The sequence below is a fragment of the Gopherus evgoodei genome, unplaced genomic scaffold (genome assembly GCF_007399415.2).
Source record: "Gopherus evgoodei ecotype Sinaloan lineage unplaced genomic scaffold, rGopEvg1_v1.p scaffold_32_arrow_ctg1, whole genome shotgun sequence".
NCBI classification, from domain to species: Eukaryota; Metazoa; Chordata; order Testudines; family Testudinidae; genus Gopherus; species Gopherus evgoodei.
This window is the reverse complement of record NW_022059994.1, coordinates 5,390,561-5,415,085: the sequence shown is the minus strand read 5'-3', so window position 1 is coordinate 5,415,085 and position 24,525 is coordinate 5,390,561. Positions and strand designations below refer to the sequence as shown.

Here is a 24,525-nt window from a genome sequence, read left to right as displayed (position 1 = left end):
AATCCGAAAACCTCTCTATTGACCTGCCGGATTGTAGCAGCACAAGTTGGTCAAACAACACACAGTGTGATACGCAGCTATTCTAGCAAATGAATGCAGGTCACTGATACATAAACACTGAAAGAAAATCCCCACCCCACAACACAGCCTTAACTCTGCCCTCTTTGAGCCCTGCCCCAGCCTGCCACTAACACACATACCAGCACTCTGCTTTTAGATATGCTGCAGGACACACTAAGCACAAAGACCATGAGCGCGGTAGGGCAGGAAACTTTGCTGGGTTGTGGTGGATGATCAGCTGAACATAAGCTCCCAGGGCGACACTGTGGACAAAAGGGCTAATGTGATCCTGGGGTGTATAAATGGGAATCTCGAGTAGGAGCTAGGAGGTTATTTTACCTCTGGATTTGGCATTGGTGTGACTCCTGCCGGGATCCTGCGTCCAGTTCTGGTGCCCACAATCCAGGATGGTTAAAGGATTGGAAAATGCAGGCAGGCACGTATGATAAGCACCAGCAGGAACTGAACCAGGCAGCTTCAGAGCTAAAAGCATTGAGCCTCTCTACAGTGTGAACAAGAGAGCCAGGGGCTGTATGGGGGGCTGTAACAGACCCACATCCTCTGCAGATCACGTACAGCTGAGGCTATGGAACAGTGATCTATACAGGTCCACACGTCCCCTCCTGCTGTTGCCCCTCAATGCTCTGGGCAGTTTCAGAGTTTCCCAGACTGCACTGCTTCTGGGGGTTGAGCTGAGAAGAGTGGGATCAGTACCCAGAGGACATGGCAGTGGAAACGGTTTAGGACGCCGCTAGTGCGGACGCAGGGCCAACTTGCATCAGTTTGAAACCCGGTTCAGCAAAGCAAGCTGAGGGGCCCTGATCTGCTTGTATTCAAAGCTGTTCTGTCCAAACAGTTCAGGTCTCCAGCACAGTCCAGGGAGATTGGAGGAGAGATGCAGGTACCAAGCGCTGTGTGGTCTGAGCTCCATTTCCTGTATGGTTTCCCTTGAAGAACGGTCAGTGCTGGTGGGAGCCCTGAGCTGCACAGACCGAGTCTGAGGCCAGTTAATGGGGGGCCTCCTTTCCCCCCTCTGAGCACCTGCTGGGAAATCGAACCAGAGACGCACTTGGCCAATGGAGGACGAAGAAGGCTACACGGTATTAAACCTCCGGCCGAAGCAGAGACAACCAGGCTGCCCCCTGGGAGTTGGGCCACAAGGTAAGTGACTGGGCATCCTCCCAGGGCATCTACTTTCACAATGCAGCAATTACAGGGGGTGACTGGGGCTTCACAGAGACCCACAGGAGTAGAAATTTACTTGGACCTGGACACCCAACTCCACTGGAGGGCTCTGACAGTCCCAGCCTGGGCCTTTGCATGCTGCATTTCAGAAGAGATGAGTGAAAGCGATTCAGGGCAAGTAGATGACTCCCTGGGAGTAAGAGTGGCAGAATCTGGCCCTTAATACTGTATTTCCGATGTCACAGCTAAGGACTTGGCCCAGCAAATACTTACTCCTTGGTGTAGGGTTCGCTACACTGCAGAGCACCGTTCAGGGCCTACGCCTCAAACGATAACTAACATTTCTCACAAGCTGAAGATGAAATCAGTGGTGCTCCAGCAGTGTCTCCATACAGACATTAAGCAGAAGACAGTTTTCAGCACAAGCCTGATTCTGAGTGACCTTCACCTCCCCTTGTAACTTTCTTAGAGGTTAGGAAATCTCTCCCGAATTGTAGGTATGAGTGTTGTTGTAGCTATGTTGGTACCAGGATATGAGAGAGACAAGGTGGGTGAGTAATATCTTTTATTGGACCAACTTCGGTTGGTGGAAGAGACAAACTTTCCAGCCACATGGAACTTTCCTTCAAGTCTCTAGCATGAAAGCTTGTCTCTTCCACCAGATGAAGTAAAGCCAATAAGAACATAAGAACGGCCATACTGCATCAGACCAAAGGTCCATCCAGTCCAGTATCCTGTCTACTGACAGTGGCCAACACCAGATTCCCAGAGGGAATGAACAGAACAGGGAATGATCAAGTGATCCAATAAAGGATACTCTCATCCCCCTTGTCTCCCTGAAATATGTGCATCGTTCTGAGGCTAGGGGAGAATTTTCATTGAAAAGTTTGGAGCAAATTGACAAGCTGTATTTTCAGTTCAAAGGCAGACAAAAAGGGGTTGTTTTTTCTCCATGCAGACTGCCATATAATTTGTTCTGTAAAATCCATAATAGTTTTATTCCTTAGAGAGAAAACTGGGTTCAATTCCCAGCTGTGCCACTGGCTCCCTGGGCAACTTGGGGCGAGTTACTGCATCTCTGGGCCTCAGTTTTCCCTGCTGCAGCATGGGGATGAAAATGAAGGCCCTTCTTTTTAAAAAATATTTCCTGAGAATTTATCAGTGTGTGTTCTAAAAATTTTTAAATGGGTTCAAATCGATAAACAAACTGAAAACAAGGCAGTGGGTGGGTCAGAGGGGGCTCGGCCTCTTGGGAGCCAGGGAAAGGGGATACTCAAGATGTAGCAGTTAGGTAGTCTCAGCTATCGAGTTCCTGCTCATCTTGTTCCCGCACAGCTCAGGGGAAGCGGACAGGGCCAATGTGAAGGCCTGGGGTCATGAGAGGAATAGAAGGCTTCATGCTGAGTGCTGGCTCTCCTGCCAGACAAATCCTCCTCCTGATACCGATCCTTCACCACAGCCCCTTCTGCTTCCTGGGGCCGTGCTGAAGGGGTGAGGTCAGGAGGGGGCTCTCTGCAGAATTAGGAGAGATTCTGTGCACTGGTCTTGGCTGCCAGGACCAGGCTCCCTGCCCATCTCGTTCTCCAAGGCAGAGAGACCCGTCTGCTTCCCCTGTCAGATAGAACCTGGGCAGGAGAAGTAGATGGGACTATGCTGAAGGGCCAGGGTCTGGCAGAGCACTCAGCACTAAATGTGTGCAGTCTTCCCTCCTCCCCTGCCCTTCGTTTGAAGTTTCGGTTCTACTTCTGCAAAAAATCCTTGGGTCCCAAAAAAGGCAAATTTGAGTGGAAAATTGGTACAACTGAATCTCGGCATTTTCAAAACTTGAAACTTTCAGAGAAAAATGAGTAAATCTGAAAATGAAGGGGATCCTTGCATAAGGATCATAGTCCTTTCTATGCCTGGTCTATTCAGATCACATGCTCTCGTATTGTGTTTGTGTGGTGTGTAGTGCAATGATGTTCAAATAGCCTACTGATGGGTGAACTATAAGAATCTAAATGGGCTCCTGATATTGGCTGGATTTACCGTAACATTAGTAATTAACTAAACTTGTGTGTCAATAAAAATTCAAACCAACACATCCAACTTCTATGAAATATGGGCTCCAATTTTAAAAGGTAGTTCAAAAGGAATAAATCTGGGGCAGCTCTCTGGCCTGGGTAAAACAGGAGATCAGATTGCAGTGGTGTCCCTCCTGGCTTTGAAATCTATTAATCCAGCTGTTACTCAAAGTCAGATTATTTAATGCTGGGAGCATTGTGACTTCTTCCAGGGCAATTATAAGTGTTGCTGGAAGGCCCAAGACTAAACAAGCTTCATTTAAAGTAGAGCTGGTTGGAAATGCTAAAAATTTTTTACAAAATTCTTTGCTGGTTTGAAGGGGAATTTTTTTTTTAAGTTTTAAAATTTTTCATCAAAATATTGAATTGAAAATTTTAAATTTCTGTAGTATTACCCCCTTTTTCTTTTTCTCTTTCCCATTTTGCCACTGAAAATGGGAAGAAAAAAGGATGTAGGGAAAGAAGGGGGTGGGGGCGGAAAGGGTGAAGGGAAAAAATAAACCTTTTCCCTTTCATCAAAAAAATCATTTTTGAAGCAACAGATTTTGCCAATATTTTCATTTAAAATTTGTAAAAAAAAAAAAAATGATTGGAACAAAAATTCCTACCATCTCTAGTTCAAAGTGAAAAGTAAACCTCTGGTACTCTTCCTATGGAAGACAGCCTTGAAAATTTGGAATTGCCAATTCTACATAAGACAGAGTGGCTTTCTATACAAGCTGTTCACAGTGTACACGAAAAGATAGATAAAAACATTGCAACCTTCCAGCAAGAGTAGTTATGTAATATGACTTAACTTCGTAGCATTCATAATGAGAATGCACAAGAACCAAAACCAGAGAGAGACAAAGCAGGCTGCTCCCTAAGACACAGCTGCACAGCTCACTCTACCTTACTCAAGGCAGACTGACTGTAATGGCACATTTCCATACAGCACTCACTAGCCTGCAAGCAGGACCAGGAAAACCCCTGAGGATTTAAAGGGATAGCTTGTAATTTTAAAACAGCTTTCCACATGCCACAACTGGGATGGCTGAAGCACAGATTCTCTGTGTAGCCACATGGGCAGATACCCATCACCACCCCATTTATGTAACACCGTCAGTGAGTCAGAGTGAATGTTAATTAGTTACCTGGCTGACAGTAGGCGGTATTATTGTTTGCAGTGGTGGATAGCCGTGTTGGTCCCAGGATATTAGCGTGACAAAGTGGGTGAGGTAATACCTTTTATTGGACCAACTTCTCTTGGTGGAAGAGACAAGCTCTGAAGAAGAGCTTTGGGAATCTCAAAATCTTGTCTCTCACCAACAGAAGTTGGTCCATTAAACGAAGTTACCTCACTTGCCTTGTCTCTCTCGGAGGTATCACTAGTCTGTGCTTCAGCTTCCTTGTACATTATTCTGGTTGTCCTTGATATTATCTGGATACTGCCTGAGCTCCACAGCAGAGTCTCATGTCTCACCGTTATACCCAGGGCCGTCCTTAGGCATAGGCAACATAGACAGCTGCGTAGGGCACCTGAAAATTTGGGGCACCACTGGGTCTTAGTGTCCACCCTCTTGTTTTACTATCCCTATTCTGACCCTTCCTGCAGGCTCCCACAGATGGCTGCTCTAGCCTGGTGAGTCTTCCTTGGGAGGGAATCTAGTAGTTAATAGTGAAAAACCTCCAGCCTGCCAGACCTATTAGCACAACATTGAAACTGTTAAAGAGACATTCAAGGGGTAATAAAGCCATTTAACAGGCATTTGCCAACCCCAAGGTATATACTGACAGGTTTCAGAGTGGTAGTCCTGTTAGTCTGTATCAGCAAAAACAAGGACGAGTCCTTGTGTCACCTCAAAGACTAACACATTATTTGAGCATAAGCTTTTGTTGACTAGAACCTATTTCATCCGATGTCCATGAAAGCTTATGCCCAAATAAATTTTTATACTGTCAGTTTCTGACTTTACTGACAAAAACAGTTGTGCATTAATGTAATATTTACACAGAACATGTCAGTCTACAGGATCTTAGTTTAAAATTTGCTTTAAAAATATTTCATTAGTTAGCTGGTGAAGATTATAAAATCACATTTCTAAAAAATGCTTGCATAGAGTTTTAGATGCACAATCATCTTTAGCCTTAAATGCGTGGATCTTCAGACATACAGTTTTTTAAAGACATCCTTCAAAAGACCTCCCTTATCTAAAATACACATTTTAATTACTATAGTTAAAAAAAAAAGTGCTTCCAAGTCTTCCTGTCCTTTCTGTCCATCCCTTCACCACTTCTCCCCCCATTCCCCACTGAAGAGAGCCCTTAAAGGGACAACAGTCCTTCCCTTCCAGATAGCTGGACAAAGAGTTTCCCTTTCTTTACTTCTGACTATCCGATGAACTAGTTTTAAAAGAACCCTCCAGCAAAATCAGTACCTTAGTAAGACAAAATCCTTGTTATACCTAAAATCTTTGGAATTTTTTTTTAGTTGGTGAACTTTTTTAAAGTTGGTGAAATTTCATAACCATGTATCTTGTTATGGAGATCACACAAAGTAAATTACTGTTCCCTTTTTCTAAAAGCAATGAACATTGTTAAGAACACACTAAACCTCTCTGATTAATTTAAAAGAATGCCTTTGTTTCAGTGAGTTAAATATGTAATAATCTGGAATGCTGGCTTAAGATTTGAGTACATTTAAAATATAAATTCAACTTAGGAAATACTGATGAAGAAAATGTAAAACAGAGAAGAGCTGCATCATGTATTCCATTATATGTAATGTTGTATTCAGCAGGACAGCTGACTCACCTTACTATGAAGTTTTTGCAAATAAATCTCTGACAAACTTCAGGGCATATCGAAAAACCTGTGACTGACATTTTTTATTCCCAAATTTTAGTGCTTTTAATGAGGTACTTTCTTCATGTCCATTCTGCATGAGGGAGAGGGCATGGAAGTCTCTGCGGGGAACTGTGACTCTCCGCCACCATGAGGCAGGCTGGGCATCTCATTATCCTTTGCTGTCAAGTCCCTCCTCCCCCTCCCCCACCAGGCTGTGAGCTTGGGCTGCCATCCGGCATAGGGGCACCAGTTTAATAATACTGCCTAGGGCCCCATAAATCCTAAGGACGGCCCTGGTTATACCTTCCCCTGAATGTTGACTGTGCTTCAAACATTGACAATTGCAGATTCCCTTCAGTGTCCCCACTGGATTCGAATTGCTCTAGGGGTCGGATGGGCTGGGAATATTGTTTTGCTGGCAACTGTGATAGCACTGGGCGTGCGGGGTGAGTAGTTCCAGGACACGTATCCCTTTGCACAGGTATGTAACAGCGCACCATGAATTCTCCTTCCTCCACAATGCCCTCAAGATTCCACTTCTGCTTCCAGTGTGTCTGTGACTAAAACTCCAGGCACATCCTCATGGTCAGGTGTACTTCAGAGCTGGCTATGTGAGAGTCCTGGGACCTGCCTAGACCATGTCACTGTTAAATGTGTAGGGAAAAGGGGACTGCACCTTACAATGTGTGACAAAAGAGTCTCCTTCGTTCTGTGTCTCACTCCAGCTAACCCTACCCTAGATTCAACAGATGCAAACCCTAGTGTTAAACCCACTAAATACTGTAACACCTGACCAGGTTTTCCCAGGATCGTCCCTTTAAATCTGTGCAGGTGCTTAGTACACACTACCAGGTGTCTAGTTATACGGGCTCAGGATCATCCTGGATGTCCCAGGTTTTTGTTCCTCAAAGGTGACAACCCCATTAAACACTCCGTTTTCTGCAGTCCCTCTTGTCATTGACGCGGGTACTGTTTTGAAGTTTTCCAGTTACAAGTACCTTGTGAAGAACGGACCAGAGCAGCAGTGAATATCCGGCATAGCGATGGGGCCAGTCACAGACCCACCAATGGAACTAAGAGTGACACTGGCCAGGAGGATTTCCTGTCTCACTTGAAACAATTTCTGTGTGAACCTACCTACAGCAGTTCACCAGGTAACCTCAATTCATTCGGTACCAGTGCCTCTTCCTGCATTGCAGTGACATCTAGTGGTGAATTTGTAATTCAGGGTGCACAGAACAGGTAACTTCAATATGTGCTGTAAATATCCTATTGCTTATGAATCTTGCATCCCAAGGGTTAAGAGATCCCCTAATCCCTTTCCTGTATCCCATTTTATATACACCAGTGCCCTGCAGGGGAAAGAGGTTGCCTTATGGCTTAGCTATTGCTCTACCTTAAAACATCTGGCAACAATGTGCAGCCATCTCTGGGGAGAAACCTTCTGGCTCTTTAGCAGCACACAGCAACACAGTACATTAAGGAGCAGAAATGTCCAGCTGACATTTCAGGGGGGAATTAAGGGAAGGGGGAAATGTAGCTATCCAGACTGGTGAAGCAATGGTGCTGTTCAAAAGAGGCAATGAGATTTAATAACCTGTTTGATTTTACCATCTGAAAGGCTGGAAGAGCTGATGAGATCAAAACACAGAGGTGCTAATTTTCAGTGTCCCAAGCCATTCTGCTGCATTTGGAATGGCAGCAGCTGACAGCCCAGAAACAAGTTATTTTTCTAACAAGTGAGTTTGACAAGAGTTGAACTCCATGAACTAGATTTTCTTTATTTCCCAAAGAACGGCCTTCCCATAACTCATCCGAAAGATGTGAAATGAGAGGGTCTGTAGGGAGCTCTCAGTGAGAAATGTGGCTTTGCTGTGCCAGGAAAGAATTGCTTAAGAAATCAGTTTAAGTTATTGATTGAAAACATCATCATGCGCCGGCAAAAAATGGGATTTTTATTAATGTTTAGCATTTAGATCCCCTTCCATCTGAGCATCACAAGGTGCTTTACATCTAAATAGATTAAGCTTCCCAACCCCTGGAGGTCATTATCCCATTTTCACTGCAGGGGAAACTGAGGCATGCACCAATGAAGTAACTTGCCCAAGGTTAAGCAATGGGGTCAGTGTCAAAGTTGGGATTAGAACCAACATAGCCCAATTCCCAGGACCTCTACTTGGATAGAGGTCCAAAATAGGCCAGTGCTGCCTTTTCTCCTGATTTTATGGGTGCAGCTATCCAGAGACATGCATGAATAAATGTATATGTATCTCCACACAACCCTCAATTGTCAGGGTGTTTCCTGCACACCAGCAGATCATCACTCTCCAGCATGCTTCCCCACCACCTACCTTTAAGATGCACCAGAAGACCACCAATGGGAAAAGCAACCTTTTTGCTGGACGGCTCTCATTTCCTATTTTGCATGATCTTTGGGTGAACGGGGGAGATTGCATTCACCAACAGTCCATAACTTGGATTTTCATACATCCACAATCTAATGATTTCTCCGTTCAGATAAAAGCACCAGATCCCCACACAGTTCCACTCATGAAGTGCCATTATCCAGTACCAGGGGGCTGGCTGACCCCTCTACCAGTGCACCTCCACCCTGGGCTGCAATGTGTCCTGCCATGTGAATACCAGGTCTGACTTTAAACAAAACTAGAGAGAAATGGCCTCGATGGAATTGGATTGGCCCTGCTTTGAGCAGGGGGGGTTGGACTAGATGACCTCTTGAGGTCCTTTCCAACCCTGATAGTCTATCTATGATTCTATGAATGTTGAAAATGAAGATTCTATACAGACATCTCTGTCTTCATTCCCCACTCCAGAGGGCTCCAGCTGCAGACTCTGCCCCACGGAATGGCTCATGCATGAGGGAAAATGTTACTGGGCATCTAAAGAGAGTCAAATTTGGCACAAGAGCCATGATGATTGCTCAGCAAAGAGTTCTCGCCTCCTGGTGATTCAGGATCAAAAGGAGATGGTAAAGTAAAAGGAAATTTACATCAACTTCAGCTGGGGTAATGGGTCACTAGTTATAATAATATTGACCCTATTTCTAACAGCGCTGCTGCTCCTCTGCCAAGCAGAAGCAGCATGCCAGCAGCTCATTGGGTGATTTCCAGTGCAGGAGAAGTCAATGACATGGAGTCTGGGACTATTTGCTATATTCACACACAAGCACCAATCCTGGAACAGAGATGGTCAAACGGCATGGAGGACAATCCTTTCTCCCAGGCATCTAAGCCCAACACCAATGGCCGGTTCCCAGTGAGCGCCTCTGCCTCCAGAATTGACCTGTCTTTGGAAGGAAGGGAATTCTAGCAAATTATGGCACGTTCACTCATTCCCTTCTACTTTACACTTCACAGGATTTCATATCCAGTGTTACACAGGACACAAATCCAGTTTGGCTGGGACTCACCATGACACCCCCAGAGTGGAAGTGGACCTGGCTGGACAACTCCCTTCTAGATCAAACACTGTGAGAGTTTGCAGGGTTTACTATTTTCTATCACCTTAGGAAAAAATAGTTTAATTTTCTGATTTTGACAGGGACACAAAGTGATACACTATCTCCTCTGTCACTAATAGGAATTGAAGGTCATGACACAGGTCAGTAGAAGGGTAATTTTCTCTAAGGTATTACTATGTACTTTGCCCTATTTGAGTTGGGGCAAATCTGCCGGAGTGCCATTGGAGTCAATGGGGCCAGACCTCCAGTCAATATGGATCAGTGGTAGCTGTAGTCAGTTCTGCCAGATCCCCAGCTGGTATGAATTGGCCAGAGCTCCACTGACTGAGGGACTGGTGACCCACTGTGCTAAGCATTGTACACACACCTATAATAAAGAGGGTCCCTCCCCCACAAAGCTCTCACCATATAGGTATATGACTTGCGGGTTTCACCTATTACTTGGCTAACTATGGATCTAAGATCTTTCTTCTGCAGCTATCATGGGGGTACTCAGAGAGCGAGGTGGATACGTCTTCCCCTATCCTAGACTGAGTGTAACAGCACTTGCTACGATTGACTAACTTCACCTTGTTACCTGACATCCAGCCAGTTACGAAACAGAACCTGGCCAGAGCAGTCTTTGGTTGCAAGTTGGACAGGCTAGATTCTCTGGGCATGCGTATCCAGAACCCTCTCAAAACGTCACATCTCTGTGTCTGCAACTCAGCTCAGATAACTGGTGACCTAGGTTTTCTGGCTCTGATCTTGCCATTGGACTCAGAGTTACTTAGTCTGCTTGTGGATCAGCCCATACGCCCACTCTTCATGGCAGTGCTGATTGTGGCAGGTAGCCAGTCTCTGCAAAGCTCCCTTATACGTCCATGTATTTACTATGCTTTTGCCTGTTACATATCTCCAAGTGGGCAAGAACCACCCATGCCTTTCCCCACCCTGTGATGGTAAACAAACCCTAGACTCCTCTCAGCTGCATAAGCCCAAACTCCCCCACATCATTCGATGACCTGTTTCCATGAAGAACACAAATATACTCCTATTTCAGGATTTTAAGAGAACACACCCATTAATGGGACTAGATCGTGCATTCAAAACACAAAGGGGCCTGCATTTTAATGTACCTTCTGCTCCCAGCCACAGAGACACTGTGTCAAAATACCATCTGATCAAAGCTTGAAATGTTCAGGATTTGATTCCCCCTCCTTGCTCAACCTCTGCTCCGGCACAGTGGAAAGAGTGGGTGGCAGTTGCTAACCCCAATGTAACTTAAAGCTGAAGTGGGGAAAAGGGGGAAGGAAAAAATCGAATGTGTCTTTAAACGTCAATTCCATCTGGCTCAGCCACAAATCTGAGCTTGATGCTGGAATCTCTGGGTGCTATTGTGTGGCCGTGATGATCATAATGGGTCTTTCTGGACACTGAAATGCGGACTAGATGATCCTAATGGTCCTTTGAAACTTAAGATCTATTAATCTAAGCTAAGATTACAAACACTAAAATACCTTAATTGTCTGGTTCTTGCATAGTGTCACTACAGGGCAGTGTTAAGGTTGTTGAATTTGCCAACTCCATATTTCCATGCCTCAACAGGTCTTTTAAATATAACCTTAATTGTGGATTTTCTGGGTTTATAACACTGATTTTGGGGATAATTACAAATCCCTCTAATATATTTCACTCTAAATTACTGACGTGTGTACTCAGTCTTCACTCCAGCTTAACCTGGTCATTTGTGTCTGGGAATTACTACACATTTGTTGCAATTATTATTCCTTGGGAAATTCTGTGCCAAAAAATAAAAAAATTCTGTACACAATATTTTAAAATTCTGCACATTTTGTCAAAATAACACAATATAATCATGGCCATTTCAATTATTTTGGTAATTTATTTCAAAATACCTGTGAGCAAGTATGTCTGTAACAATACAGACAACAAAAAAGATTCAAGAAATGTTTTTTGACAAATTAATTCCTTACTAAGCATATTTATGCAGACCTTTGAGGGATAATTAATTTAAACTACAATACATAAATGTATTTCCCGCACCCCTGAGAAGTAGTGCAAAGGCTTGAGGGATTCTGGGGTAACAGAGGCTAGAGTGACCCTGGAGGGAGTTGGGTGTGGGTGGGAGAAGCATAGAACAGGGTTGTTGTGTTTGGGTTTTTTTGGGGGGGTGAGGGAGGGAGGAGTGCAGGGGTTGTTAGGGATCCTCCCTCATGCAGAGCCATCGTCTCCCATTCAGTCAGGCACATCTGCCCCTGCCTGCCCATTCAGCCACACCCCCTCACCCCTGCAGGGGCGGCTCTAGACATTTCACTGCCCCAAGCAGGGCGGCATGCCACGGAGGGGCGCTCTGCCGGTCGCTGGGAGGGCGGCAGATGGCTCCGGTGGACCTCCCGCAGGCGTGCCTGTGGAGGGTCCCCTTGTCCCGCAGCTTTGGTTGACCACCGGAGCCATGGGACCAGTGGGCCCTCCACAGGTGTGTCTGCAAGAGGTCCACCGGAGCCGCCTGCCGCCCTCCCGGTGACCGGTAGAGCGCCCCCTGCAGCATGCCACCCCAAGCACACGCTTGGCGTGCTGGGATCTGGAGCCGCCCCTGCACCCCTGTCCCCAGGTGGCCTTGCGCCCCTACTCCCATTCAGCCTCTGCTCAGTGTTGTCACCCCACTAGTTCCTGTGCCCCTGCCCCAGTCTGTTCCCCCACTAGCCCTTCTGAACCCCAGTCTGTGTGACTTCCCAGCAGCCTCAGGCTGTCCACCCCCATACCCTGTGCCTCCTCACCTGGCCCCACCTGCAAGGCACTATGAGGAAGGCAACCTCTGCCCCTCTCTCTCCACAGCTGGGTACTCCAGCCCTGAGCTGCTGCCCTCTCTTCTGGTGCCACAGCAGCCCTTGGTGGGTGAAAGGTGTAATTGTAGCACCTTCCTGTCAGAATATATTACTCTGTGGGGGAAAAAGTCTGGGGGCGATATGAATTCTGTGCAGAATTCCCTCTGGAGTAAATTATCCTCAGATGATGAGTGGGTTGGTTTGTTTTTTTGAACTAACAGCTAGGATGAGATGTGCGTTCTTGAAGTGAAGTGAAAGAGCTGTTCTAGTTTTGTTTAATACATTCAAATGCACGAATTATGAGTTTCTCCTTTGGTCTGCAGGTTCCCAGTAGTCGGCCCTGGTGAAAGGAACAGCTGTGGAGTGATAAAAGGGAAGCAGATTCATTCTGAAACCTGCAATGCTGTTGTTAAATGGATTTGTGAGAAGGAAGCTATCCTGATGTAATCAAAGGCATTAATAACCCCCTATATGTAGAAATGAAGCAGAAAGCAGGTTTAGTTGTAATCTGTCACTGGTTCAATAGTTTAAGGGATCATTTTTTGTGGTTTTTTTTTCATTTCAAAGCTGGAATAAAAAAGTTCAAAAGAAAAATGTTGCACTCAACAGAAGTTAGGAGCCTCAATAGTTTTGAGGATTGGGGCCTTAATTGCTACCTCCACTTCTATTGTTCTGGGCTAAGAGGAGCTGGGATTGACTCCCTGAAAAGTCTCTCACCACATACAGGTGTGCGTGCGCAGTTGTGAAAAGTTTTGTTTTGAAAGTTTGCATAATGAAGATGGAGACTGCCAGAGCATTTAGCACTTAACTGTTGCATTTCTTTGAGTCCAGTGTTGGAAATAATTTCCCAAATAAGTTTAAGGTTACCCTGACTCACTTTCCATCCACACTTGCCTTTATTAGTCCCAAAGACCACTGGAGTGGGTTACATCAGTACAGATATAAGCATATACACCCATATTCTAGGCCCTAGCACCATTGCTGTTTAAGCACCGGCCAAAATACTTACAGTAGGTTCAGGCCCAAGAGGTATCTTCCCATCAGGGCCTGATACCATAGGTGCTAGAACCATAAGTGCTGCAGTCCCCACCTTGAATTGGTTTTCATTAGCTACAGAGTTTAAAGCTTCATCCAATGGCTCTCAGCACCCCCACTGTACAAATTGTTCCAGCTCCCCTGCCTGACTCCATAGGGGTACGGAAGAGCTCTGCTGAAGTACCCTTAGAAAACCATGTTTGTTTTATACACTATAACAAACAAGTGATGTCATTGCTGGTTATTGGACTGTAGCTGAAGCACTTTAGGGCTGTACTCTGCTTTCTTCTAGGTTCCCCCCCCTCCTTACCTTACTTTGCTATACTTTTTCCTAAGGATTGAGCTAAGCATTTCTAGCAAATTAATTACTGCACCCGGTGCCCCATTAATTATTGGTTCTTTATTTCCAAAATCTCAAATAAGATGATGCTGGTATTCTGAAGGGACACTCCAAGTTTAACACAAACAATCCTTTCTCTTGGGTTTATTCTTTTTAGTCACACGCTTTGAGTCTATTGCTAAGGCTAATATCCAAACTCAGTTAATAACCATACTCCACTCAGACCCAACTTGGGCCTATATTCCTACAATCAAAAGTCTTCAAAAATGTGCTTTTATAGTTACAGAGAATATTGGGTTGTGGCTATAACTCAAGGGATGTTAACAACTAAAAACCCTTCCTTCTTAGAGGGTTTGAGCTCTAGCCTGCCCAGGATCTAAAAAACGAGGAAACCATGGAGTAGTGCTGAATACAAAGAATTAATCAGCAACTACAGCAGAACTGGATCAGTGATCAAACCCTGCTCCTCAAATAAGGCAGATGAGGATGAACCAAAATGGCCATGTGCTGTACTGCTGGGGCTGCACCATCTGAGAAAGTCTCCTCGTACCCAGGGGCGGCTGTAGACATTTTGCCGCCCAAGCACGGTGGCATGCAGTGGGGGGCACTCCACCGGTCCTGTGGCTCCGGTGGACCTCCCGCAGGCATGCCTGCAGAGGGTCCACTGGTCCCGCAGCTCCACGGAAACAGCGGACCCTCCACTGGAGCCGTGCCTGCCGCCTTCCCGGTGACCGGCAGAGCGCCCCCCGCGGCATGCCGCCCCAAGTACGCGATTGGCATGCTGGAGCCTGGAGCCGCCCCTGCTAATACCATTCTTCCAAGGCCAGTGTTAAACCCCAGGTAAAGCACAAGGCCAAATAAACCTTTAAAAGTTTGTGGCCAAGTTTGGCTATGGCCAAGTTCCTCAAAACGAAAGAACTTTTGGCAAGGAAACAAACACATTCTAGATAATGAAAACACAAGGCAGATTGGATGCCAGCATAGTATAAAATGTTTACTAACAGGAGCCCAAGGGCCTGAGTGAGAAGTAGGGCCCTGGTGTGCTAGCACTGCATAACCCAGGGGCATAGCCACAAGTGGACCTGAGTGGGCCATAGCCCATTCATTTACCATCCAGGCCCCCTCAAATGCTCCCAAGCAGGCAAGCAGACTTGGGCGAGTTCCCGTGCCTGGAGCCAGCTCCCCCATGGGCTGAGTGGGGCAAGTCCCCATGCTCTGAGGAGAGTGCGGGGTGTGCAGGCAGAGTAGGGCAAGCCCCCAATCCTGCCCCAAGGGAGTGTCAGGTGGGAGGATAAGGCAAGCCTCCCCCCACACACACACCATTTTCCCAGGAGTGCATGGGGACTGTAGAGGAGGGGACCCTCCACTTGTCCTGGTCCAGGCCCCATAAACCATAAGCCCCATGGGGGCAAGGCAGCACCCATTGTTGCCTGCTCACCTGAATGCTGGGCCCACCCCATTTTCCTAGTCTGGCTATGCCACTGGCATAAACAGAAAGGAAATGATCCATCCAGAATGGCTTACAGTCAAAAGACACAGCCAGATGAAGGGTGAGCAAATGAATCTGAGGAAGAAGGGGTAGTGACTTTGTTAGAGGGGCAGTAGCATTTGTTTAGTTGGGTTAGAGGTGGAGAAAAGGAAGCAGTGTAAAAGAAGAAGAATCATAGCTAGTGGTCTATAAAATCCAGCCTACTGCTAAGAACTAAGAAGATGTTATGGAAGATGACCTCTGAGCAACCAGAGATGCTGGGTGGGAATGTTAGCAGAGGTCAATGTCACAATAGGTTACTAGATCATCTGAGTAGGGTGCAGCTAAAGTCATGAAGGGCCTTCCCAAAGCCTCAATGGGTGAGAAGGGGGCTTGTTGAACATCAAATGTCTTTATCCCTAAAATTACTAATATTTAGTCCAGGGACTTGAGACGTGGCAGCGATCAAATCTTAACAGCGTCTCACTGACAGTTCAGGCTGACTCCATGCTATGTTGATCACATGAGGTTTTTGTCTTGCCTTAGGGGACATCATGGTTAAAAAAAAACAAACAAAAATCACCAAAAATAACATTATTTTATTAAAACAAACAAAGACACATCCAATTGCTACTTCAGTGACAATCTCTGCTCTAAGTTTGTAGCTGTGCAAAAGACGCTGACTAAAGGCGAGGCTTGTTTGGTTTATCATCGATTATACATTTTAATTTTACAGTTTATAAATGTGCAAAGGTAAATATGCTTAAAAAGTCTGGTGAAGCCAAGGAAGGCATTTACATTCAGTTCCTTAAAAGAAGCCACTCAAAGAGCTGCCCTGAGACAAGTTTAATATTTTAATATCGAAAATCGTCCCAGAAATCAAAGGATGGTTGGCACTTCCCCTCCTTAAGGCACTGATAATACCCATCAATAAGAGCACCACTGTTCAGCTGTGTTAAGCAACCAGGGTGAGAAGAAACGACTACTTAAACTGTGGTTCTTTGAGATGTGATGCAGATGTATATTCCAAGTAGGTGTGCATGCACCTTGTGAACTGGAGACTTTCGCCTAGCAGAGCCTGTAGGAGGAATGACACTTGCACCTTGTGCCTGTAGCCCCTCCCTGGCTATATGAGGCTGTGCCACCCCGACCCTCCTCACTTCCTTCTTGCTGAATGCTCAGGGGAACAGACATCAATGCAGAGGGGTTGGGGAACACAGGCAGTTTTCGACGTTTATAAATTGACATCCTGTTTCAACTTTATGACATCGGTTATGACTTTATGATTCTCGATCTGACATTGTTCCTATGGGAAATTCAAGTTACAACGTTTTTGACTTAAGACGCGATTTGCAGGAACCAATGGTGTCATAAGTCCGAGGGTTGCCTGTACATATCTGCATCGCAACCTAAAGAACCACAGTTACAGTAAGTAACCATTTCTGCACGGAACCTTCCCCAAGCAGCTAACTATCTAATTGAATAACAAAAGTGCAACAAGTCCATTTAATAACTAGGAGGAAGAATTGAGGAGGAGGAGGAGGAGGAGGGTAACACTGGGAGGGAGTTAAACTAATTTGTTATACTGATGCGGCACTGGGTTCTTGGATTTGATCCGAGGTAACTGATGGCCTACCTAATAATGTAGTTATAAAAGATTGTCAGAGACAGAGAGTGGGATGGGTGCTCCTGTGTGACAGCACAGTAAAAATCCAAGTAAGCAAAAAGAAATACCAGGGTTACACAAGTTCATGAATGCAGTTTGATCGGTCAGGAGACATATATGAAGATGTACCTAATCCACTGCCTACTTCCATTTAAAAAAATTACTGCAGTTATGAATTCTTGTGCCAGTTTCCTTTCCCTTTAGCTCTGCTGTCACATTACAAATCAGTGATGAGGTAAACCGAGTGTCTCCAGAAAACAAGCACCTATAAGCATACTCCTAAGGGGAAGAGGATTGACCTGGAGCAGGACATGGGGAAAACACTAGAGAGATTGTGTACACATGGGGTATAAGCAGGAGAACAGAGTAAAGAGGGCTAGTTAATAACAGGAAAGTTTCCCTAGAAAGTAACAGCTCTGTTACACTTTTGATCAAGCTATAAAGAACATGGGAATCCTGGAGGAACAGACTGTAGGGAATAAATACTCATCCCGCCCTGTCTTCAGGCTTTTCCAGATCACATTTCGATGATTCTCAAGCTTTTATATCCTAGGCTGTGCAGTTCCCTTTCCCACTGTATACGCGTCATGTTTGCTGCAGATCCAGTTTGTGAGTGAGGTGCATCTTGAAGAGCCAACAAGTTGATCGCTCAGATATGCACAGTGTCCTCCTCCTCTAATTTCAAACCTGCAACACAGAAGCCAGGAGCTAGAATCAGGCAGAGTCTGGGCGCTGCCTGCCCCTCCCAAAGGGAGGGAGGTGCTCCACGTTAATGAAACATCTCAATTAGTGAACAAGCCTCCATTGTACAGGGAGCAAAGAGGCCCACTGCAATTCCTCCCTGGCAGAAAGGAAACAAACAGAGAAGAAGGAATTAAACAGAGCCAGTTTGGGGTTAACAGGGCAGAGAAAGGGGCAGCCCCAGTTTTTATTCCAGGTAGTTTTTTTTTAAATCCCAATTCCTGGTCATTTCTGGACGTACAATTGGCTCTTGCAGGCCCAGATTCCAGCCACAGTGTCCCAAAACGAGGATTCCAGGGACCGTTCCCACGTGGCATTGAACACAGAGCCTACACATGCTCACTAGGACCTCCACAGCAGGGATGCTTCTTAGATCAGTGGCTCTCAACCTTTCTGGACTCTGTACCCCTTTCAGGAGTCTGATTTGTCTGGCATATCCCAAGTTTCACCTCACTGCAAAACTACTTGGCTTACAAAATCAGAGATAGAAATACAAAGAAGTGTCTTGCTACTTTCTAATTTTTAGCACACAATTATAAAATAAAATTGATTGGCTTATAAATATTGTACTTACATTTCAGTGCACAGTCTATAGAGCAGTATAAACAAGTCACTGTCTGTAGGAAACTTTAGTGACTGCCTTGGCTAGTGCTTTTTATGTAAGCTGTTGTAAAACTAGGCAAATATCTAGATGAGCTGATGTACCGCAGGGGAACGTGTAGCCCTGGTTGAGAACCACTGAGAATCCATTTCGACCCCTGAGGCATGCCAGGATAGATGGATTTGTTACTGACCGAAGTTCAGCACCTTTTATCACAGCCACCACCATGTCCAACAGATCTCAAAGCCACCACCCCAGGAGTAAGAGTCCCATGCTCCACTCGGCACCTTCACACACTATCCCAAGAGTTGGATGAGTCCAGAGACAGATCCCGACAGAGCTCAGGGACTGCTCACAAAAGCCTCCAGCTTCACAACTGGTTCCATGGAGGGCTGGTTAGGATGCTTGTTATCCCTAAGACCATCTTCAGGGTATTAGTATTACTGGGGCAGTTTCAGAACCCAAAGCAGTGGTAATGGAACTGTTTCACGCCAGATGGTGTCAGGAATAAGCAAATGCAAACACAGCAATTTTGCCCGATGGAAGATTAATACAAGTAAGAGTGCTCTTAACTACTATGTAGTAGCTATTAAGCACACACACAGTTTAGGACACCTGAGATATAGTTACCCACATTCTGAGATGGTTTTAAGTAATCACCAGCCGGACTTCCAGGGACCCTCCTTCCATCCCGCTGACAGGGATCAAGATGTCAGATCCTTTCCCAGAGAATAAATACTTCAGAACAGTCCAAGGAAACTTATTTTAATGCATCGGCACAATAACCTCCACTGGGTTGGGTCACCAATTTCCCCAGTTTCAACAAATTATTGCAAAACGTTTTTAGTATTTTTAGCCTTGACAATATATATGGGGCACCTAAAACCATGGTTGCTATTTACTTACTCTTTTCCATAGGTTTTTATTTTATTCTTCTTTTTGTTTAACAAACTGCAAATATGCAGCTGTCTGAGCTTGTCTCATAAAGGCCTAAGGTTATTCCTCGCTATGTGATGTTTGGTTATCAGCTGGCAGTGGCTGCACATACAAAACGGCTGACTTCAGTGCTGCCAAGTTCTGGGACACACGCAGGAATGTCAAATTCCGGGGCAACATTACTATATAGAGGGACTCACCAGTTGTTGAATTTGGTGCCATTGACCCATTTCCAGGGCGGGTCCTGGTCCTGCTCCCTCCAAAGGCCGAGCCAATGGTCAAGTTTGCCTTTACAGCGCCGCAGGAACCTCTGTATTAGAAATACAAAGGCAAAGGGACAGCATGAATGGGACTCTGAGATCATGGGACTGAATCTCACCCACCCCAGACAGCTCTGCACAACAGGGAATCAGTTTTTTCAAAAGGGACTGCCCACTCACATTCCAGGAGGCTGAGGTGTTCAGTGGGTGAATGCACCTCCTTTGCATTCATGCTATACCTCTGCTCTTGTCTCCTGATCACTCCCCTCCAATAATTTCCTGTAGGGGAGGGAAAGCTGCATGGCTCAATAAGGATATAAGCTCTAGTCCCACTCTGCAAGGCCACCCTGTACCTTGTATCCTGTCTACCCATCACTGGAGTGGGGCTAGGACAGAGCTGGACCGGGAGCAGAGCCCTGACCCTTTGCAGCGCCCAGTGGGGGTCTATGTAGGCATAAAGCAGGCATCCTGCTCAGCTATAAATTCCTCACTGCGGCCAGGCTCTGGCTGACTCAGCCCAACCCACAGGAAGTGCTTCTCCTGCCAGGAGCTATGAAGAAAGGACAACAGCATACTGAGTGCAGCTGGATTTCAGCTGCTGGGCTTTCGTTCCCTTTGGCCTCCCAGCAGGAAAGGGACCAGAGCTCCTTCTGGAACTACACAGGCTGGGCCCTACCCCAGTGAAGTCATGTCTGTCCAGTCAAGCCCAGTCTAGGTCATTATCAAGCATCCATGCTGGTCTCTCTCTCTCTCACCATTTCCTGCTCACTGTCAATCACAGCCAGGGAAGCACCATGCGCAGAGCAGTTGCTCTGGCTGTAGGTCCAGTTCTCTTTGGCCTCGGAGAAATAGTAGCATTTCCCTTGGTATCCGACCCAACCATCCAGACACCAGGGGCCAGGAGGGGGATCCAGAGAGTGGACCACTGTGGAGCCAGGATGGACTGAATATAGGTTTGCTATTCCTGAAAATGAGAAAGTAACATACTAAGAGCTTGTCTCTTCCTGCATCCAGGGGGAACAAGGCCCTCAGATCCAGGCCTCAGAGGTTCCTGAACCCTCTGTCAGATGCTCAGAACTTAAGCCCCAGCGGTTAATTCAGTGAGGCGATAACCGTCCCAGTGCCCTGCACAGAGAACTACGCCCAAACTCATACTTAAAGCAGGAGGATGCCAAAACCCAGTTAAAGATGGGAGTTCAGAATAATCAGCTGGGATGGCTATCCTGGGGCGGGGCAGGCTGGTTCTCTTCCAGAAAAGAGACACCTCCTTCTGCCCATAAACCTCCACAAAAGAGAAAATTCCCTCTCTCAAGCTGAGTTCTGATTCCACAAGGGGAAGAATGCCAAAAACTCCAGGAAGTCCACGAGGGACTTCAGTATTGCTGAGGATTTTACATGGGAGGTGCCCAGATACTGCAGTGATGGGCAGCAAGATAAATATGCTTTGAAACTGGACTTTTGTTTAGGTTCTCAGCCACAACCTTTTGCTAAATAAGGCTTTTGCACCAAATAATAAAGTACCCTGTAGGTGGCACTGCCTCTCCTGACAGCAAGCTCAGCTCGGGACTGACTGACTGACTGAGAAGCTGGTAGAAAGGCAAGTCCAGCAGTCTCCTCATAACCTTCCGAGGCGTGGCACAACTGCTGCACAGCTGGGCGTGGGGTCTGAATTCAGTCCAGTAAACCCAATCTAGCTCCAGAGAGACCTAGTATTTCACCACAGGGAGTTGAAAGTTTTCTGTTTAAAGCTGAAGTGGAGAGAATGAGAGACTGTGATGGCTAAATGGGGGGAACAGGACACAGAAACTTGGCCAGGGAGGGCTTGGACTCACCTGAGAAAGCTTCTATCAGAGCTCCTACCAGAGCTGCTCCCAGAGCTATTATGATCAAGACACAGACTGGGATTGTGATTTTATTTGCTAGGCAGATTGCGGAGTTAGCTTGATCACCTGAAAAAGAAAAGTCATTAATGGGCCTGGGTACTGCTGGGGAGGCGGGAGGGAGAGGAGAAGACGGAATTGGTCATCATTAGTTACAATCAAGCCTGGTCTACACTGAGGAAATTTACAAGATCAGAAGGGGCCACCATGGTCATCTACCTGGCCCTCCTGCATAGGTTCTATCTAGCTTTGCTGCTGGCTTCATCTGATTTGCCTGCAGAAAGGGTACATTACGATGGTGAAAATCGCTCTGGCTGAGCTTTGTCCACCCTACAGATCCCCACTGGCCCTTCCATCACCGGTTCAACTGAAAACCAACATTTGAACCCATGGGAGTTTCTTTGTGTTTTCCCAGCACACTAATGGCTACAAAGTCAGTGCCGTGGCAGGAGGAAGGGTTTAGCAATACGCTCCCTGCTCTGTAGCGGGATACATAAGGCTATTTTATTACTTAAATTATACTCGTGTGCCGAGTCAACAGTCAGGTTCAAGATCTGTTGTGATAAGTACTTTACAAACACCTGGGAAGACATGGTTCCTTGCCCAGAGAGTTTACAATCTGACAAGACAGATTATCAGAAGGGATACCAAAATATACCAATATTTTTCTTCACCCATTTCCTCTCCCCACATCACCTGCTCATTGAGCTTTTAGCCGAAGACATCACAGTAGCAAGTCTGGACAAGAGACCTACAAGAGAGACTCGCCCCGGACCGCTCCGCTAGCTGGGTCCACACTGCCGAGCGTGACTGTTCCCGCACACTGGGGTCTCACACTGGCCACACACAGCAGAAGGGGGGAGAATGAACCAGGCAGAGATGGGCCAGGGCTGTCACAGGGGTTCTGACACACCCAGCTCAAAAGGCCCCTGCACAGACCCACGGCCACCGCTGTGTGCGCCAGACAGCAACTGTGAGCCAGGGATCGGTGCTCTGAGAGCCCCTGGGGGAGATCCAGTCCCTGCTGCCCAGGGACAGGAGGTTGCTGGGCACTGGCTGTTGCCACTGAGAACATGGCCCCATGTGGGGCAGCCTCAGTGTCTCCTCCAGCCTGTTCCCAGGCAGCCACACCCCATTACCTGGCTCCTCGTAAGTCCGCAGGTGTCCATTGCCATTAGCACGCAACTCCTGCAGCGGCTCCTCCCTCCCAGCAGCTCCGAGTTTCTGGGCACATTGTCTCTCAGCGACACTCAGGCTACAGATGCTGCTGCAGGCGCTGGGCTGGGATCGGCTCCTCTCGGTCTGACTGGGTCTCATTCAGCAGCAGTAAAGCCGAGCCGGGCGGGGGTGCTGGCCCTGGTCCCCCTGCCTGCTCCGACTCTCCAGCCGATCTGGAAGCCGAGACGGACCCAGCAGGACAGGTCGGGGGCGATTTGTGGTTTCTCGTTCCCTGCCCAGCAGCCCAACCCCCTGCCAGAGGCGGTGCCATGATGATTAAACCCCTTAACCGCCATCGACCCCTCCACCCCCCAGGGCTTCAGAGACCCGATCTGCTGCGGGCCCCACCCCGCGTGACGGGCACCCAGCTGGAGGGGAAGTGGAGCCCCCGGGGAACCAGCGCGCGCAGAGACCGGCAGGGGGCAGCAGCCCCGCCAGCGCCGGAGCGACCCGCGATGCCCCGCCCCGGGGGTTTAAAGATCCGAACACCGGGGGGCGGGGCAGGCCGCTCATTTGCATAAAGCGCGCACGCCCCGGTCCCTAACTGCGCATGGGCGACGGTCGAACCGCAGGTTGGCTCTGGTGCCACCCCAGAACGTCGGGGAAACCCCGGCTCTCCCGCTCGGTCCTTCGCCGCAGCCATGAGCGGGGGGGGGGACGCGGGCTTTCTCCCCGACTCCGTCATCCAGCTTCCGCGCGCGGGCGCGACCGACACACACATACACACACACACACGCACACGCGCGCGCACACATGCACACACACATGCACGCGCACACACGCACACACGAACACTCACAGGCACACACACGAACACGCGCGCAAGCGCAAGCGCGCACGTGCACACACGCACGCGCGCACACACTCGGGCACGCGCGCACACACTCGGGCGCACACACCCCTTCTCCCGGCACCCGGCCCGTTCTGTCCTTGGGTCTGGCCCGGGCGGCGACGCCTCTTACCGAGCGTCCCGCGGGCTCCGGCCGGGCGGCACGTGCGGGGCGGGGCCGGGATCGCGGGGACCGGACACGGGGAGAAACGAGCCGCGCTCCCACCCAGACTCAGCTGCTAGTTCTGAGCTCAGCGGAGCATCTGTATGAACCGGCCTCGCCTGCTACTCAGCGCCCCGCCCCCTGGACCGCTCCGCCACTCAGCGCCGCGCAACGCTCAGAGCCCCGCCCCTGGATCACTCAGCGCCCCGCCCCCTGGACCGCTCCGCCACTCAGCGCCCCGCAACGCTCCTCCCCAGTCCCCCCCCCGCGCAAATCTCCTCCCAGCTGCCGCCGTCTGCACGAGCATCGCCCTTCGGCTGCCCGGGATCGGCCTGTGGCCTTACCCAACAAACTGCTTCCGGAGACCCAGCACCCGCTGCCCGGGCACAGCCGGACTCAGGGCGATGGAGACGCTTCTTGTGAGACCTTTGCAGCCCGACCCCAACATCTACCCCGCAGTCAGCCCCTAGCCTGAGCCACGCGGGCTCGAACCACCTGCCACGGGCCAGCCGCAGTCTACCTGCCTGTGCTGCGTGTGGGCCCTGCCCGGAGCGGCCGGGAAGGTTGTAACTTGATTCACTTCTTCCCCCAAATACAGCGGCTAGAAGGAAACGCGCTGGAAGCCGTCACACAGTGTCACCGTTTTAGTGGGAAGTATCAGAGGGGGAGCCGTGTTAGTCTGGATCTGTAAAAGCAGCAAAGAGTCCTGTGGCACCTTATAGACTAACAGACGTTTTGGAGCATGAGCTTTCGTGGGTGAATACCCACTTCATCAGATGCATCTGACGAAGTGGATATTCACCCAGGAAAGCTCATGCTCCAAAAGGTCTGTTAGTCTGTAGGGTGCCACAGGAGTCTTTGCTCCTTTTAGTGGGGGATTTCACCTTGTTTCTTTTTTCCATGGGGAGGAGTCTGACCTCAAATCCCTCCAGCCATGTCAATACA

General features: G+C 47.9%; 2 protein-coding genes across 3 annotated transcripts; one reads left to right on the top strand and one right to left on the bottom strand.

Moving 5' to 3' along the window:
- Positions 1-1,043: 1,043 nt before the first annotated feature.
- On the top strand, positions 1,044-13,695 carry LOC115640856 (killer cell lectin-like receptor subfamily F member 1). The gene is made up of 6 exons (XM_030543912.1): positions 1,044-1,221; positions 6,482-6,580; positions 7,115-7,288; positions 8,969-9,123; positions 9,512-9,624; positions 12,767-13,695. The coding sequence occupies exons 1-6, from the start codon at positions 1,137-1,139 to the stop codon at positions 12,888-12,890; spliced, it is 750 nt and encodes a 249-aa protein (XP_030399772.1). The 5' UTR covers positions 1,044-1,136; the 3' UTR covers positions 12,891-13,695.
- A 2,170-nt stretch (positions 13,696-15,865) lies between these two features.
- Positions 15,866-22,967, bottom strand: LOC115640851 (early activation antigen CD69-like). Of its 2 annotated transcripts, none has more exons than XM_030543902.1 (5): positions 22,510-22,967; positions 21,323-21,439; positions 20,246-20,454; positions 19,431-19,540; positions 15,866-17,639 (listed from the first exon to the last, which is right to left on the bottom strand). In XM_030543902.1, the coding sequence occupies exons 1-5, from the start codon at positions 22,685-22,687 to the stop codon at positions 17,495-17,497; spliced, it is 759 nt and encodes a 252-aa protein (XP_030399762.1). In that variant the 5' UTR covers positions 22,688-22,967; the 3' UTR covers positions 15,866-17,494. The 2 variants fall into 2 exon arrangements, with proteins under 2 accessions (XP_030399762.1, XP_030399763.1); XM_030543903.1 differs by having other exon boundaries at positions 17,582-17,639; positions 19,427-19,540.
- Positions 22,968-24,525: the final 1,558 nt, after the last annotated feature.